The 19,518-nt window shown below is 27.2% G+C and overlaps 1 protein-coding gene across 1 annotated transcript; it reads right to left on the reverse strand.

Annotated features, from left to right (window-relative positions):
- Positions 1-211: 211 nt before the first annotated feature.
- Positions 212-19,391, reverse strand: LOC111037693 (putative homeodomain transcription factor). The gene is made up of 18 exons (XM_022320399.1): positions 19,050-19,391; positions 10,902-10,963; positions 10,601-10,740; positions 10,004-10,224; positions 6,579-6,753; positions 6,383-6,461; positions 5,713-5,880; positions 5,302-5,645; positions 5,124-5,218; positions 4,748-5,053; positions 4,549-4,594; positions 4,216-4,338; positions 3,974-4,157; positions 3,665-3,893; positions 3,456-3,551; positions 3,245-3,388; positions 2,835-2,930; positions 212-1,438 (listed from the first exon to the last, which is right to left on the reverse strand). Exons 2-18 carry the CDS (start codon positions 10,931-10,933, stop codon positions 1,289-1,291), a joined length of 2,628 nt encoding a protein of 875 aa, XP_022176091.1. The 5' UTR covers positions 10,934-10,963; positions 19,050-19,391; the 3' UTR covers positions 212-1,288.
- Positions 19,392-19,518: the final 127 nt, after the last annotated feature.

A 19,518-nucleotide genomic window follows, 5' to 3' on the forward strand; every position in this document is an offset into this window, starting at 1 on the left:
AAAATACAGAATGACAGAAATGGAGAATTTCAATTACTTATAATTAAATAAATTCTAAAAATCTAGTGATTAAAAATGTTTAATTTAAAAGTGATGAAAACCAAAAGAAGTACCTAAGTAAATATACCAACTCCAAAAATAATTAACAATACCATACCTACCATAGGAATCAACATAGATATAAAGAGGACAGAAATAATAAAAATATAAATTTAATAATACAATTTTTTTACGTACATATATTTTGTGTAGACAGTTTATTCATCTCTAAATAAACAACATTCAAATTAAATTATTAAATAATAACAAAAAGATCACAGTGATAATTTATAGAAAATAAAGTTTACTCCTAAATAATTATCAAAAGAGATAAATATTAAAATTACACTTCATGTGTATGAACTATGAACACTCCAGCCATAGTGAGATACAACACTGTACAGTATAAATGATTGGTATCCATTAACTCCGTGTTACTGTATAGGGCCATTAATGTTGGTGAAGAAAAAACAGTTTTGTGACCAACTACAGGAGGATAGGAGTAATATCATCGCTACTGCTGTTCAACATTTTACAACTAACATATTATACATTAACGGCTGCAGACTGGCTGACAGATAATATATTTATATACCAATAAAAATAATTAGATAAATAAACCTCATCTCGTACTTAAAAACAATTTTATAAAAATCACTAAAAATTGTCACAAGCAATACCAATTGACACTGTATCAGTTTACCGCATCATGTTACATAATAAATTATGCTTACATATTATTATAATTTATAATGGTACCATACTTATATATAAACACTAGGTATCACTATTTACATTGGGATTTGTGTGTTACAATATTATTAAAAATATAGCTTAACGCCTGTTATAACTAAAGTTACACCTATGAACACGACGTTTATTGTTTATTATATTTGTAAGGTAGGTATTGCTATCATATATATAAAATTAGAAGTCTCAGAAAATTTATCATAATTATGTATAATAGGTATTATGGCAAACTACAGATTGTTGACTTTGTAAATGGCAAATCCTCGCCAGGCGTGTAGGACAATAATGTCTATTTATGTACTATGTACACAACAAATAGAAATGAAAGGAACGGGCTCTTGTGTTCTCACACCCACTATCCAAACGTGCAAATTTTGCATGAACAATCTGATGACTATCTATGATAATATAATTGTGAACTTCACAATTGCTGCCCTTTCAAAAAGTGGCCACATTAGTTAGCAAGTAATTTTTTCACCTAACCTATAAATCAACTCCTTTATTTAATTTTGATTTTGTGCAACTTTAACTTAAACCCAAGCAACTCAGAAAGTACACCAGACAGAGCAGACAGGATCACTACTTTTATCAGCGTAAACAGGTACGGGTTGTCGGATAGACCTGCAATTTTGAACGGACTTTCCAATTCCTAAGAACAAACAAAACAAATATTTATAAATAATATTATCATTGTATCAATCGGATGTTTTGAGATTATGGAAACTATAGGATTCAGGAAACAATGTTTTTATTATTGTACAATGGTACAAATATGTCTCTATTATGAACAAAAAGCATAATTAAATAAACAGGTACAAATTAGGTAACTAAAGATGTACTTAAAACACCAATATACAAAACTATATTCAACTTATAACAACTTTTAAGTTTGTTAGGTTAAGACAAGAAACAAAGAGATAAGAAGTGTTAATATTAATAAGTAATAACTAAATAATCAAATATGTGTTTTTTAATTTAAAAACCTATAATCTTAATCTGCTTTTTTAATTAGTACATAGATCACATAAAGAGTACCTATGATATTATATCTATATTTATATAGTAATTTATATATATACAATTATTTTATCAAGAGACATAACAAAAATAATATTATTAGCGTTTAAAAAGCATTAACATCAACAATTTCAAAATCATTTTAAATTTTAACTTCATAAATTATTTTTAAATCAACTAAAATAAATCTAAGTAATTTTAACAATAAATTAAACTGTGTACTAACTTCTGTAAGGTATAGTTAAACATAATTTACTCATCAACATTTAAAGAATTTAAATGTTAAAAAAAGGACTTTAAAACTAAATCGGCAAATAAAAGATTTAGTTTTTAAATTGTGCTGAATTGTCAAAGTTCACTTTGATTTTTAGGTACTATCAATTGGGAGAGGGGTCATTTTAATAATTGTATTGAAAAACATAAATGGTTAATTAACATCAAAATTCATTATTTATTATACGTAATACGTATACATAATTTTTAATAAAAATGATTAATTATTAGTATTTACATACTGGGAATTTACACATACCCAACTGTTAACATATATTATACATTTAATTACAATTTTTTACCACTTCTTTACAAAGGGTATGAAACAAAAAGATTATTCAATTGACATAGCCGGCTGTCACGACCTTATGGTTTCTATGATGATAAATAATAATTTTTGTCAAATCTTTCTACAATAATAATAATAAGTTTAATTCAATTGGACTTGGTTATTTTTTTTGATTTAATTCCAGTACAAACCTAATATAAACAACCATAACTGACAATAATCTCTATTTTTTCATACCCAAATGTAAAGAAGTTTCAATTCATCCGCACATTCATGCAACACCACACACATATTTTTTCAATTAACATTTATTATAAAAATGAAAAACTAATAATTAGTTTTTATATTGAGATAAAATGTAAAGCAAATGTATATGCTATTACATTAGTAAACATATTTTAAGCCTAAGAATATTGATAGAAAATAACAATTGGTGATCGAAAATACTAATAAGATGCATAAATACCTTAAGTAAATCTGCAGCTAATTTTAAAACACTGTTTGCAACCATCAAATCATCTTTTTTATTGGGTTTTTGTTCTATTTGCATGTACAAATTAATCTGAAACAGAAATAAACCATGAATATACATATTTCAACAAAAAATTATTTAAGAGATAGTTATTTGATAGGTTATATTTTAACACCTCATAAAGTAAACATAATTAAAACATTCATAATATTATGCCAGATCTAGTTTTGGCTTGGTTTCTGTTTTTAAAAACAATTTAGATTGTTACGTTTGTGTTGGATAAAAATGAGTTTACCATACGTTATGTTTTATTTTGTTTCCTTGTCCAGTGTGGACCGGACTTTATGAATGTAAATATATTTTAAAAATCAATACCAGTTTCTTTAAAATATTTTAATATTTACCTGTTCTGTTATAAGTGTTGATAAGTTCCTGTATTTCCTATTAATTTTTGTTCCCAAAGTCAAAAATCGCAAAAGATAAATGCCTAACACCATACACCAAGCAGAAGACTCCAAGTGAAATTCTGAACTCAAAGAAAATGTATCCTATAATCAATGTAATACAATTTTTTTTAAATTTGTAAAAAAACATTGCTAATTTTATTTTATTTACCTTAAGTAATTCTACACTTAAGATTGCTAAAAACAATGATGATATATAGAACGAAGATGACACAATCACATCAACTGATCTTTGAGGTCCACGTTTCTATAAAAGAGTTATAAAATAGTAAGAAGTAATTGTATTTATATAAATAATATTTGTCAATTTTTTAAACTCTTTTTTTTTGCATTAAGTACCAATAGATATAGTCAACCTACTTTTAAATAAGAGCGTATGGAAAGCCAAGTTTTGATATTCCGTACTTTATTTAGTCTAAAATGAGGCAATTTAGATTTCCTAGCTCTTCTAAAAGATGTGAGGTGTGAAAAGAACTTTGCATACAAAAATCTCTGTTTATATGTGCGCTCTGCTACGGTTAATAGGAAGAAGAACATTAAGGATAAGCAAAATCGTTCTATCAAAGTTGTAATCACAATATATCGTTCCCTACAAATAGAATTAAAAAATTAATAAAATATAAATACAAGGATTATTATTTATGTAATTTAATACTCTTTAACACTCACCAGCCAATAGGTGCAAAAGCAGCATTAACAATGGTAAAAAATGCAGACAAATACTGCTTGTACACATACTCTGGAGGTTCATTCACAGTGATAGCTAAGGTTGGTAAAGGTTTGTCCTCAGTTAAACTATTGAGTAATCTATACGCTGATGGCATGAGGGAAATTATCACAGACAAGAAAACACCTAAGAAATATAAAGATGTTAAAAACTGTAAATGTAGTTTTAAAGTAATATAATTTACCTAAGTAGAAGTAATCCATTTGTTCAGGAATTTCTTCAACTCTAGCAATGATTGCAGAACTTATATCTAATACAGATAAATCACCTTTTTTTACTTCTCTCTTTTCCCACATTGTACAGCTCACTAAGACCAAAACATATACTATTAAGTTTTAATTAATATTAATATTATAATAAATAAATTGGTAAAACTATGACCCAATTTAATATTTAATTTTTTATATCAGTTGATTCAATAAAAATGAATTTGAAATTCTTAAAAAAATAAACTAACAATAATTATAATCAATATTTTATAATCAAATAATAAGATTCAATGAATCACAAACTATACCTCGATCTGATGCCGCACAACTTGGGCTTAATATCACAGTTGGTGTCTACAAAGAAAAAAAAAAAATATAATTAATTATTAATTGTAATTAATAGAGGCAAAATATCATGAAGTTTTGTTTTCTTGCATAGCCCGGTTAGTACAGGAAAACCAGATAACTTTTAATCAATTACATTTTCACTATCAATAATTAACTCACAGTTTCAAATTCCCATAAAAATGGATGGTCTTGATTATCACTTAATAAATTAGTCTGTTCAGCGTCCATATCAGAAGTAGAAGAACCTTCTTCAGTATTTGTAGTAAGTCCAATCCATTCACCAGCACTAGTTGTTCCTTCAGTCAACATGGATAGTGGACAAGCGCTACCTCCATTAGATGATAATACATCTCCTTCTTCATCTGTTTGTCGACTAGAAGAACTATCTACATTATCGTCTTCATCATCATCAGAATTAGTCTTTTGAAGGACTTGCAAACGATGGCTACGTCTTACAAGCAAACGCTAAAATAATAACATTGTTAATATTTGTATATTTCATATATTAAATGTTTATGAAAAATTAGTAAATTACTTTTGGACATGCCGAACCGTCATTTTCAGTTTCTTGTTCACTATCTTCAGATTCAGAATTAACCGAATACTGAAAACATGTGGATGTCTGAAAAGCTAAAAACAAAGAAATAATGGTGCTCATCAATAAAAATATAATAATAAAATTGATAATTGTAGGCAATTTAAATTTATTATACCAGAAAGTCTACGGTCTAAATCAGCAATGGAGGCTTTTGAGGTTAATGGAGTTTTTTTGAATCTTAAACACCTTTTCTGACTGGATACATTTTTACTAGCTAAATCATCAGTAACCTTTTTTGCTTCCAATGTATCACATTCTACTTTTTCCACTAACTGATCATGTTTAGGTGTACTACTTGATTGTTCAGCACTAGTGGACTCGGACGTTTGGGATGTAATAGTGGAACCAGTTAAAATATCTTCTTCGGGATTATCACTAGAACCGTTGCCATTTAAACTTTCAAAACCATCATCATCATGTGTTGAGCTAGACGTATCAGGTCTCACATCCATACGATCTCTATAAAAAATTACAATAAATTAACAAATTTTAGCCATATTCATGCAGATTTAAAATCAGGTCTTACACTCCTCCTAATTGCTTTTTCTCATCAAGATTGACTAAACGTAGATCGGAACCAAAATCTTCGGGTACTAAAGAAGCATTAACATCAGGTAGAGAATCCAGAACCCAATGACGTGTTTTTACAGGTGATGTGTCCCATACAACATTATGGGGTTTAGAACCTTCTCCACTGAAACATAATTTTAAGTCATTTTAAAATACATTATCATACAAAAATAGTTTAAAATAATACACTGTAATGATTTAACAATAATTAACAAGATATACCATGTGTACGCAGAAACAGGGTACACTTTATCACTCATTAGCCTGTAAATAATTTGCAATTCCGTTTGAGGGACATTCAACTTGACTAATGGATCATACATTTCTATGATTTACAACTTTTTGTACTCATATAATTTGCTCATGTGCAACACAATTTCATCTTTTTTAAATGGCCTATTTTAAAAAAAAATGAAGTTTTTTTGCGCATGCGCAAAATCTAAGAGTTCAAAAAATTGTAAGTCATAGAAATTTATAATCCATTAGTCTAGTTAAATGTCCCACAAATAGAATTGAAAATTATTTATAGGGTAATGAGTGATAAAGTAAACACTGTTTCCGCAGACACACGGTATAGATATTAATAATTATAAGATAATTTATTTACTATAGTAAATATAACTCACATTCTATTTCTTCGCTTCACATATTTAGTATCAGTACCAACTAAAGATTGAATACTTTCTACATTCATTTCAGTCGAATCTATAATTGTAAAAATTGTTGATTATTTAGTATTGTATTTCAAAAAAATGTTGCAGTAAACAGTAGGTATAAACCGAGTTTACCAGTATACTATTATAAACAATAATATAAATTTACTTTTAATTTTACTTGAGGTAGAATGCCCCCTTTTAGCATGTCTTGGGCTATGAGATCTAGGGGTTTTCAGGAAGTCCTTTTTTGAAATTGTAGTAGTAGACACAATTTGAGAATGAACAATGCTCAAAACAAGCATCATTATAAATGGACTCAGTACTTCACCAAGTGTTACAGTCTGGAAAAAAAATTATTATCTTTATAAAATAAATAAAATACTGTACTCTAAATTATAAATATTGATACATATTTCGTACACAACTATTTTCAAGTTAAGATAATTAATAAAAATTGCCTCGAATTTCTAAGCTTTAAGAGTTCTAGCAATGATGGTTAGTTATAAAATGTTTCAAATGGTTTTAAAAAACTCAAACCTATTCAGATGTAAAATATCTAGGTATTATTCTTGATAAAATACTAAACTGGGTTTCTCATATAAAAGCAAAATTAAAATACATCAGATTTTCTTTTTATTAATTTTTAATATAGAAAATATATAATAACAAATATATAAATATCAAAGAATAATAATTAATAATTATAATTAAATATTAATAATAATTAATACATTCATACAATTTTTGTAAATATTATTTGAATATTAAATATTTTTGATTTTAAATAAATTTATATTTTGGTGGTTTTTCTATTTAAAGTCCCATTTTGGAAGCGTGCAATAATTAGTGCCGGATGAACTGTCAGTGCAAACGGTGCATTCTACCCAGGCGGCCAGGCCCCGTCGCTTTCAAATATATGATGATATCCTTTTTACGGAATAAATAATAAATCATTATATGAAATGTAATTGTTTTATTTAATGCATTGTTGTGACAAAATTAAACTGATTTTCAACGAGTATGGTTTTTTAGTTATCTATACAAATTAAAAATGTATTCAAATACTTTTGGGAAATATTTAGAATACGAAATTGCTCATGTTTCGGACATTTTCACCACGAATATTAAATTGTAACAGAGTGTTTAAGACCATTAGCAACAAAACAATACTCTCGACTCACTACACACAAAATTCACACAATCCAACCCTTTAGTTTCCATACCTTCGTCAAATTCACTCCCTACGAATCTTATGCGTAGCCTGAAGTAACGACAGTGTAGAGATTTACAGTAAATACATAAAACGCAAATAACATTACCATGAAAAGTCTAGATTAGATATAATTATTTTAAGAAATTTTTTTTTATTGGTGGACTTGGTAAAAACAATTAGTAGGTATCAACAATAATTATTCAACATTAAATCTTTAGATATTTATAACATACATTTTTAAAAATACCTACTTAAACACTTATTTTATTGATTAAATTATAACAAACAATTACATCTTTAATTTAATTTTAGAACAGTTTAAATTGTGGACGAAATAGGTGATATTATAGTATTGGAATGTGAGATAATAATAAACATATAAAATCAAAGACCAACTGAAAATGTATAGGTATAAATAACGTATTTTAATGAGTAATAATGACTAATAACATTGATAATAAATAAAAGTAATTGTTTGAGACTATAACGTCTATAACTGTTAGAATACGATAAAAATGTTTAAAGTTTTGTTACCATACGCCATACAGTTTATATAAATTTTACTATTTATACCAACCTGCAGTTGTTTTTAAAATTACGGACAGGGAGGAGCCTGATTTCTAATATTAGAGCAATAGAGCATATTGAGGAAGAAAAAAGGTGTAAAATGGAAAGTGAACAAGCCTGCTGGGAGACTACGGAATCATTGTAATGTATTAAATCCATAATAATAATTTAAATAATATGATTAAAATTAATGGGTGAAATATAGTAATGTGGTACTGAGATAATCTAGGATGAATAGAAGAACAGCAGGAAAATTGGGCATTGCTAAGCAAGAAGGGAGGACACGATTAGGTTATGAAAAGATCTAACACAGTTTGTGAAGAATGTGAAGTGAGAGAGGCATTAAAATAGTTCAATTGGGTATTAAGGTATTAAGTATTAACCCATATGAGACCAACATTTTGATTTAAAGGTTCACTTTTAGAGTGGCTATTGTTGATGTAGTAAGTAAACAAATTAAAAACATATAAATACAATTTTGAGTTCTATCAATAGACAAGTTTTCTCTCGTGTAAATATTTAAAAAAAAAATTAATTTTATGATAAAAATGTTTACTTATTGTGCTATACACAGATAGCAAATATCTCGGGTTTTTTTACCAAAAAAATATAAAAACAGATTTTTATCCACATGCATTCGAACTTTAAAATTAGTACGTAAATGTAGAAATTATGAAATCGCAATATTATAATATAACCTATAGAACGATTTACAAAGTTTAATGCCATGACGTCACAATAAAATGAAAGATAATTAATACGTAGGTGCAAACTTTGTGCGTAGGTACTTTATCATTTATTAGTTAAAACATATCAGAGTCCTTTGGGTAAATGACAAACGATAATATAACGAATAACGATATGATATTATCATTGAAGTATTAATTTTTTTATAGTTTGTAGTTTATAATTTATTAATCTTAAACTATGTGACCTTTATTATAATATAACCAACGCATAAAAGTCTCGGAAATAAACTATTATATAAACGATCTAGTACAATAAATTCGTTTTAATGCCTGTTATATTAAAGCAATACATAGCAGCACCTACACTAGAAACCTTGTATTTTACGTCGAAATAAAATACCATAATTTATAATGTATACAGATACGAGATACAGACAATTGCTTTCGAGTGACTGACCGGAATAATAACGGAACGGACCGTCGGCATTGTGTTGGTTCGCCTTCGCTATACCTAATTATAATATTATGGTATCGATAGCAGCATCCGAATATCGTGTCGGTGTAATAATATTATCCAGGATGCACAAACGTATTATATCTATCGGTGGCGTGTTGACCATGATTTTGAAGGGCAGTTGTCGATAATTTTAAAGGGGTGGGTGAGTACTGAATTTAGTGAGGAATTGTAGAACAAGACTAACTTCCTCTGAATATGATTTTTTAATGAGAATAATAACTTCAATAATAAATATTATATTAAGTAGTCAAAAGCTAGTAGGTCATTCAAAAAATGAATTGCCCGATAAAATATTTCACTTTGCTATGCCACTGCATTATGTTATGTAGGTATATTATACAATAAACATACATCATAAATCACAGTGGTTCTTGACTGGACGGCTCCGGCCGGGGTCCACGCTCAGATTAGAAATTTAGAACGTGGAATCCGACTAGTTTATTGTCGGACAACGCAACGAGACAAATACAATTATTGTAGACTATTTGTAGTAGGCCAATAATAATAACAATAAATAATAATAATGTACCTTCAACGCGACTAACGCTCTATTCTACGACGTGGTGTTTTATAAATAATTTATAATATTGTTATTTGTTACGTACCGGCAGTGTGTCTTCTTCGGAGGAAACAAACGTGACGTAACTGAACAACAAAATATTTGCCAGTTCCAAGATGTAAAGGCATAAAAGCGACAGAAACAATCGCCACGACGTCTGGTGTATGTACCATCGATAATAGCATGGTAAAAATAATAGCCGGACGATCGCCAGACGGGCTACAGTGAAAAATCCGTGTTTCGGTTTCGTCTTGGTAAACGCCGATCCTATAGACAAAATGTAATCGTTTCGATACAAATTAGTTATAAAAATATTTAATTTATATTCTAAAACAGTAATTAATATTACAATTAAACGGATACGTCCGCCGGTAAGCGAGTTTCAGTCCTATTGATTTTGCCGAAAAGGTCAATGGGTAAGAAAATCAATAGACCTTAACCTCAGACCACACAGAACCCCGTTGTGTATTATGGAGCAAGGCCAGGGTCGTATAGAGATGGAAACTAAATTATTTTTCTAATAATACCACAATTTTATTTATTATTATACATTATATTGTACTTGTACGTCTGTACCTAGTACCAACTTCCATTGATATTCATATAGGTATTATATTCTAAAAAAAACAACGCTACTACTAACCTCTAACTAAGTCTACATCAATAAGATCAGTCTTCAATTTAGCATTTTTCTTTGGAACATGCGTAAATCCACTCAGAATTCGTTGCTCAATCGTTTTTTCCCACTGTTGTTTGTCATAAGTTCCAATTTTTTTTTGATACCTAACATAAAAAATGTTATTATTATACTATTTCATATTTGTATGTGCCTTGTGACATTTAATGTCTCACTATTGCACACGGACACGGATTATATTCAATATTCACTATTTTATATTTAATTACTAATTTTGTATAATAAATAATAATCATTAGATACTCACCACGTGACTATATTTTGTACATTACATCCCATTTCCTAAACTGATACACTGCTCAATATGATCTAAAACAAAATACAATATATATTTTAAGTTTACGATAAGTATTATCACTTAATTGCAAAGAAACTGAATGGTGTTGTTTGATAATATTCCTACAACCCCATTCCCACTCCCATTAATGCATCCATATGAAAAACAGAATAAATCTTTCTAGAAATTACTTAACAGCTTGATACAATTAATACCTCTTGTAACTAATTTAGTATTTAATCGATCATACTCAATTGGTTTACAACAATAAATTGTTTAAGAGGTATAATAATATTTTGTGAAAATAAAATGTATTACATAGGTTTTACAAAGTACGATTACATTACCGCTGAATGCTGATAAGTGAATTCATAATATTGCTGTCATGCAGGTTGACGTATAATAATTTTAAATAAGGTTTTATTATTGAAGATTATCTTATACAATATAGTTTAAAAATGAAATACATTTTAATGGATACTTAAAAAGTTTTTACTCCCCGAATGAAATGCTTTAGGCTTAACATATTTTTTATTGATTTAATAAAGAATATAACATAATTCGTTTTGTATATTTATCAGTTATTGACACTTATTGTTAGTCTTAAGTCGTAATAACAATATTATCAATTATACACAACGTAAAATCATATTAAAATTACTAAAGCAATACCTACCGTTTGTTTATGGGTCTGAATGTTTTGCAATTAACACCAGTTTCTATAATAGAATAATAATTGTATATTTTTATGATTGTTATTCCTGACATTGAAAAATTTACCAACACAAGAACCAAGCAAATCAAAGGAATTGTGTATCAACTACACGCCTGTTCGTATACAATGGTTTGGAATTTTGCATGGTCAGACACGACAAATGCAATTCCATCCATCTTCGTATAAATTAAACTGTCGATGTTTACAATTTTAGACAAAATCGCAGATTTTAAATTATGATTATACCTAATTCATTTCAGTATAATATATTATTTTATAATATTTCGCCAGCAATTATTATCAATCGCTGTGTTGTGTAAAGATTGACAAAAATAGATAAATACCAAATATATCCAACACCTCAGCATGGTTCAATCAACTAGTATGTAATATTGAATACTACAATAATTAAAATAACAAATTAATATTTAATAATCAGAGTGTAAAAAACAATTAGAAAAAAATAAGTAAAACAAGAATAAATATTTTATATTAAATGTTTTAATAATATTAAGGATATAATATGAAGACCAAAGAGCAAATTAAATAAACATTGACAATCAACATTAATATTATAACTACTACTTAAAAGTTAAAAGAATATTACAACAAATTATTCATATGGGCGCCCAGGACATAGCAACATAACGGGAATTGAGGAGGCAGATAAAGCAGCTAGAAACACAGTTAGCAATCCCAATAGTGATATACTTTCTTTTGTATTGCTTATACACATACGAAGAAATGTTAACTAATGCTGCGTGGATAGGTAGAACATAGAACGGCATACGACCACGGAAAGTAAATTAAGAGAAATCAAACACTCAGTTGAACTCTGGCCATCATGAAATAAAAAAGGAGGTAATTCTCAATCGACCAAGAATTGATCACACTTAATGGACACATTATGGCATAATATCTACCCTTATAACCAACATGCAACACAAACATCTCCACCAAGCACATTTCGTCAAATTTCTAAACTTCAACAATTCATGTAAGAGCAATAATGAATTCATTTTCGAACCACATCAACATAATTTTTATCTTAAAACAATTGAAATGTAGTGTTATATTAAGTAAAAATATAAATATGTAAGCTAATAAGGAATAACCTCTCTAGTTGATGCAAAAAAATTTTTTTTTAATACAAAATAAATAAATATTATAACAACAAAGTGTGTACAAATTATATACCTATAAATGTAGGTATAATAACAATTACATCAAATATTATATTGTAAAAGTTAAATTGTTCGACAGAACGTTTAATATTTAAACACAATAAAAGATGAAACAGCTTTAAATTTGTAATTTAGAAGGATAAGTATCATATAAAATGTAGGTGCACAAAATAATACATGATAATAATAGCCTAATAAAAATGAAAGGAAATACTTAAAGTACAATAGCATTAGCTAGACAATTCTAACTGGATTTATAAAATATCACATAAATCAAAATATTGTAACGATGCATAAATTCATCTTGTAAATCATAATAGTAAATCAAAAATTCAAAACTCGATGAAAACTTGGAAAACTTGATGAAGAATGATACAAGCGGTCAATTCAAAGAACTATAATATTATGCAAGATCGTTATAAAATATACCTACACAAACAACTATCCATAAATAATGTAATAATATATGAAACATAATAAGAACTGTTTAGAGACGTTCTTTATCTAAATGCCAGCAATGTCAGCAAATATATAATTCCCATGAATTACTGACACAAATACTTAAAACATTGAACAAAACAAAAATAATTTAGTCACAATGAGAAGTATTATTATAAGTTTATAAATATCAAATTATAACAAATTGTATCTAATTATAACGATGAATGGCCATATTATACTCAATACAGAACCCACCAACAAATAATATATTATTATTGCGTTGGAGGTTTTCCTATCATTATAATTAAATTAGGTACAGTAGAAAATGGAAAACAATGTTTGAATTTCTAAAACATTTTTAATTACCATATAATATAACACTGAACTAAATACATTATTGCATTAAGTTCAGTGAATAATATCGTATTATAAAAAGTTTCTCAATATATTAATATAAGTAATTTAGGCATCACGTGTTAACAAAAATACCTACAAGGCTACATTTTAAAGAAATAAGAATAAATATAAAATTATTTTTAAACCAATAATAATATACCGATCCAACTTATAAAAATGATATCCAGTAGTCAGTACCCGCAACTGGTTTTTAATCTATTATACCTATCTATGATTAACTTAACAGAGCATAAAATAGATTAAGACTTACTATTTTTGAACTGATTACATTGTTTGGTGTAAATACACAGCCATAACAATACATATTATTTGTATAATGTGTAGGTACAATTTTGTTTTAACCATATCTAAACACTTATACAATTCTCCATAACCCTTAATGACTGAACAGTGTACAGTGTCCAAGTATGGTCGTATGGGTGTCAACAAAAAAATCATGCCTATCAAAATTTTTAATTTTTAATCTAAAACTCCTAAAACTATCATTCCTTACTATATTAGACCCAAACTCTGTACTCCGATTTGCACATACAAACATACATAAAAGGAACAGCTACATAGACGCTGGTTACTTATACTAACATAGTCTGTACAACTCTACACCCCAGAGTCCACAGTTTATTATTTCAATCATCTAATTAAAAGACCAGCTGCAAGTAGGCTGGTACTTGGTAGCTATAAGCACACCATGCACAAAAACCTACCTCCACTGCCTTAAGATGTCTCGCCATGATCACAAAAACGTAATAATATACATAGATATTTATACATTTCCCCGTTGAAAGTGTGACTTATCTTTTATGTAAATTGGTAGTCAATACTCAACACTATTCTCATCACATACGCTTATCGTATTTTTTTTTTACTACACATATGATTGTGTATAATTTATAAATACTTCATAAAAACTAAACACTCCAATTTTATTTGCGTAAAATTAAAATGCAATCGTGGAAAGATATTTAAATGATTAGATTAATTTATGAATATTTCAATGCGAACATTTTTGATAAGGATTACAAACTGCATTACTTAATGTTTATTGTAATTTAATATTATTCAGTATAAGTACCCGTTTAAGTCGATTTAAAACCTCAACACTTATTTTATCCAACTTAAACATAAAAACAACAACTTTTCTTGATTAAGAATTTAGCCATAGCCATAGCCAAGAAAATTATCATAGACTTATTATAATTATTTTATGAAGGCACTACCATTATAAATTTCTTTAAATTACTAAAACCCACTGTTATAAGTTTATAACTATTTCCCTGTTTAAAACATTATGTAATGAATAATGATTAAACACGTTATTAAGACATTAGTAACTCAGAATAGGATGGCGAATTATATAATAGATTAAAAATAATATATACATTGACTCACCAATCACTGGAGACAAAAAAACAATAGCAATAGTTAAATTTATAGTTATGTGTAAAAAATGTTTTCTACTTTCAAACTACCTACCAACATAATAAAGCTAAAATATATAAATATTTCGACGGAAAGTGACTTTTGACATTACGCTTAAGTATGTTATTCCAATAAGCAGTAGAATGTAATGATGTAAATTTCTATTTTTATTATGGGATGAGAAAATTTCAAAACAGTCTTAATTTAGATTATGGCAAAGATTAAGCTAGTAGTGGTCTTATTTTTAAACTCTAGTGTCTTAACACTATAGTCACTACCTGAAACACTACTAATACTTAAAATAACAGTAATACTTAACTGTACCGTCTTGTTTTTCTTTATCACTAAATTAAACCCGTAAACAGCCTGAACATATTCCATTTGCCAAAAAATTCAATGGATAAAATAAATTAACTGCAAGACACAGGTGTTATTAACAAAGTTCTTTAAATTTTTTTAAATCGACTTTTGCACAATACATTACAATAACACTTTTGCCTTTCTGGGCTTTCTTTTCATATTTTATAATTAACTCGTTTTTCTTTCTTCATCAAAACATATCTATAATAGTAACAATATGTGTAATACTTAAATTATTTAATTATATTAATACACTGTCCACAAAATAATGTAATATGCAGTAAAATTTTGAATTTATAAAATAAGTAACAAACAGCCCTTCAGCTGGCCTGAATTATTATAACATACTAAAACATATTGTAATGAATATTTTACTAATATAGTACCTACTTAAACTACCAAGCTAGTTGTTATCTAATTTTTTTTTTTAATAAAATATTTTGTCTTTTAAATACCTAATATCAAAATTGATTTTACACAGTGATAATTAAAAATAGTTATTTTCATTCATATAAATGTAAAGGTGACTTAATATTACTGTATCAAAATATACCGATAGATATCTAATATTTTATTATTCTTATATAATACTTGACTGTTTTGTTATTTCTTGATACCGAAACCAGTGAACTAAATTCAGCTATATAATCCATCAAAATGTCTGATTTGCAGATTAACACAATTAAGTATACATATAATTAAATAGATTAATTTATAATTATTATAAAATATTATGTAGGTAACAATGTATGAAGAACAAAAAGGCACAATGCCTATTATATAGCGAAACAGTGTAAATGTCTAATGTGTACCTACCAAATACATACAATGAAATACCTAATACAAATACATTATTGTAAAAACTATACCAATAAGACTATTGTATCACTAAACTCCATCTGAAGTCCTAATAACTAAAAAGAGTTTTAAATAGAAGTGTATGATACTCAAAAGGTATCACTTTATTTAATAAATTATACAAGAAAAAAGTAATGAATAGATATTTCAATATTACTATAAAAATGAATACCAACCTCTATAAAAGTAAATGTCACAAGCAATTAAAATAATTAGCTAGTATAAATACCTAGTATAGGTACTTAACTAGTAGGTATTAAGTATTAACTACCATTAACTATTATGTAAAATCTTTATATTTCATAAACCTTAAAAGTACCTAAGTAATTTTGTTAATAGATATTTATTTTCAATATGATTCTTACCTGTTGGTTGTTACAGATGATTATTTTTTAATTACTAGGTACAATTTAAACAACAAACTTTAAAGTTTAAAGATGTATTTAATTCAACTTTTATTATACTCAATGTAATTTGTAGGTTTTTTGAACCTACATTATTTATATGACTATACATAGATAAAACATTTCAATAATTGAGAAATAGTGTAGAACCAAGTATTAAAATTAAGTTCATATTATTTAATACTTTAAATTTGAATAATTTGTAATAAAATAAAAGATCAGTATTTTTTATTCAATTTAATTTTTCAAATAACTATTAAATTTAAATAATAAAACATTTTTGTTTGTGTGTTGTATTTACCAACTTTATTTGCAAACAAATTTTTTACACATTTATTAAATATATATACATAGTATCACTGAATATAATGAATACATTATAATTATTAATAAGTAATTGTCAAGTAAATAGGTACACATAAATCAGAAAGCAATATTAAAGTCTTTAAAAATAAAATCGATATCTACTAAAATATAATAGACTTCTTATTTAATTCAAGTTTCAACAACATTTATTTAATACAGGCAATTCTATAAAATAAATCTTATTAGGGATTGCTTCATCATTCAATGTAATCCTGTGGTGTCAAACCAAGGGCATTCAAACTTGTACAGTTGTACCTCTTATATGGTGTACACCTATTACTTTAAAAAAAACACCAAGTTTATCACAGAAGAATGATAAATAATAATTTAGAATAAAATATGTAGGAGGCTACATTTTTGCAATTTTGACAAGCCTTGTTTAAAGCTATTTACCTATTCCATAACCCAATATTAATATATTAATAAAACCTAATAGGTATACTTTTAATTAATAAATAAGCCTAAGTAAGAAGGTATACATTTAACGTTAACTATTAGACAATTCATTACCAATATTTAAAACAATTTGGTATTTTATGGTTTAAGACTTAATGTGATAAATATTAAATATTAATAGGTACTGCACATTTACATATATTTTTCAATTTCATTTTTTTATGAGTATCATTTTTGGCTCCAATGTATTTATGTAGGTATTGGTATGATAATTTTTTTGTACTTATCAAGCAGTTATAATATAATGGTTTAAAAATAAATCTTCTTCAAACTAATTTAAATTATATAGTTATACCTATTAACAGCAATTCAGAAATAATACCTGCAATAAAAATACCAGGTAGATACCTATCTACATTTTAAAAAACTAGTTCGGAATTTGCATCATTATTCAATAATAATCAAAAGTGATCGTTAAACCTTCCAAAAAGAGGATACCATGATATCTAAACATTATTTTAAGTATTAGAAAATAATAACCTATTAATTAAAATAATAATAGCATTGAAGTAGGTAACATAACAGCTTCTCTCCATATCAATTAATTTGATGAATAAAAAAAATCCGTAGGAAGGAGTGTTATAAATTACCTGGAGCAATATCTCTCAAGGACATGGTAAAAGTGAAGTAGTGATTGTGTAGAAAATAGAAATAGAATATACCTACCAGAAAATATACTTAACTGATGTTAAAATGGTATGTAATTAGAAATCTTAATTCATAAAATGTTTAATTTCTTAACTGTAAAATTGAAATTCTTATGCAAAAATTATAACTAGGTAGGTATTATGTGTATTGAAGGTATTTCAAATATAATTATAAGAACTAGCTAAAAATGTTTCTATATTCAATGATGATAGTACCACATAAGCAGAACATAGAATTAGTATTGTACTTAAAAAAATCCATCAATATCTTAAGGATTATGTAGATGCATATTATTAAAAATAGGTTGGTTATCACTTATGATAATTTTTTTTAAATATGTAGGTACTTGTGTATATATTTTGTTGATAGGTCATAATTACAATTGATTTTAAGTGGTAAGTTACAAACATTTGCAAACCTATTATTAAATGTCAAATTAACCATAATAGGTACTTACATAATAAATTATGTTAATCATCATTGAAATAATAGTGAATTATTTAATGTGTTGACCAAAGCAATCCTACTAGGTATGCTGTACGAAAAAAAAATTATAAAAAATAACACTAGATAGGTACGTGCATGTTAACACAAGTGTGTTTCCCGACGATAATATTTTTTCATGTACGTACATGCAGGAAATTAATGATATTAATAAACAATAATGAAACATTCCAATGCCACCGTTTATCTATATCTAATAGGCAACCAATAGTCAATAGGTACTTGTCCGATTGCACTTTAATGACATAGCGCCTGAATTAATTTGTAATTATTATTATATTATTATATAGCAGTTTGGTAATGGAAAACAAGAAAATGCGTATCGAGCAAGTAGGAAGGTACTTACCAACCGAACTAGGACGAGCAACGGTGAATCGTCGACGGCGGTTTTGGGTAGAATTTGACGAAAACTAATCGTAATGTGTAAGGTTACTTTTTCGGCGAAATCAATAAATTGCAACAGTAAAAACGTAGGATTCTAGTACACGTCGGTCCGCAGTATGTACACACAATATATTATTATTATAATATTAACATCTAATATATACACGAATAAAAGGGACACGACGGGTAAAAGAACGGCACCGGACAGCTTAAGGTAGACGTTCAATTGACCGTATAAATGTGTAATGACTAGTGACGGTCGAGTGTCGACTGTCGACTGATGTAGTGATGTGTATTGTGTAAATGTATAATATACGTCATGTACATACTATAGTAATATAATAGAAGTGTTAGCGAAGACGCGATGGCTGTGAAAGTGGTGGGGGAGATAAAATTGACAAAAAATTTCATAGCTGCCGCAGCTGATAATG

The sequence above is a fragment of the Myzus persicae genome, unplaced genomic scaffold (assembly GCF_001856785.1).
Source record: "Myzus persicae strain clone G006 unplaced genomic scaffold, MPER_G0061.0, whole genome shotgun sequence".
Lineage (NCBI taxonomy): Eukaryota > Metazoa > Arthropoda > Insecta > Hemiptera > Aphididae > Myzus > Myzus persicae.

Bases quoted from the DNA above. Each gene is read 5' to 3' on its own strand.
- LOC111037693 (XM_022320399.1), bottom strand. From the start codon at position 10,933: ATGGGATGTAATGTACAAAATATAGTCACGTG. The intron at 10,741-10,901 runs GTGAGTATCTAA...TTTTTATGTTAG, and splicing joins GTACAAAATATAGTCACGTG to GTATCAAAAAAAAATTGGAA. The intron at 4,339-4,548 runs GTATAGTTTGTG...TTTTGGTCTTAG, and splicing joins TTGTGCGGCATCAGATCGAG to TGAGCTGTACAATGTGGGAA.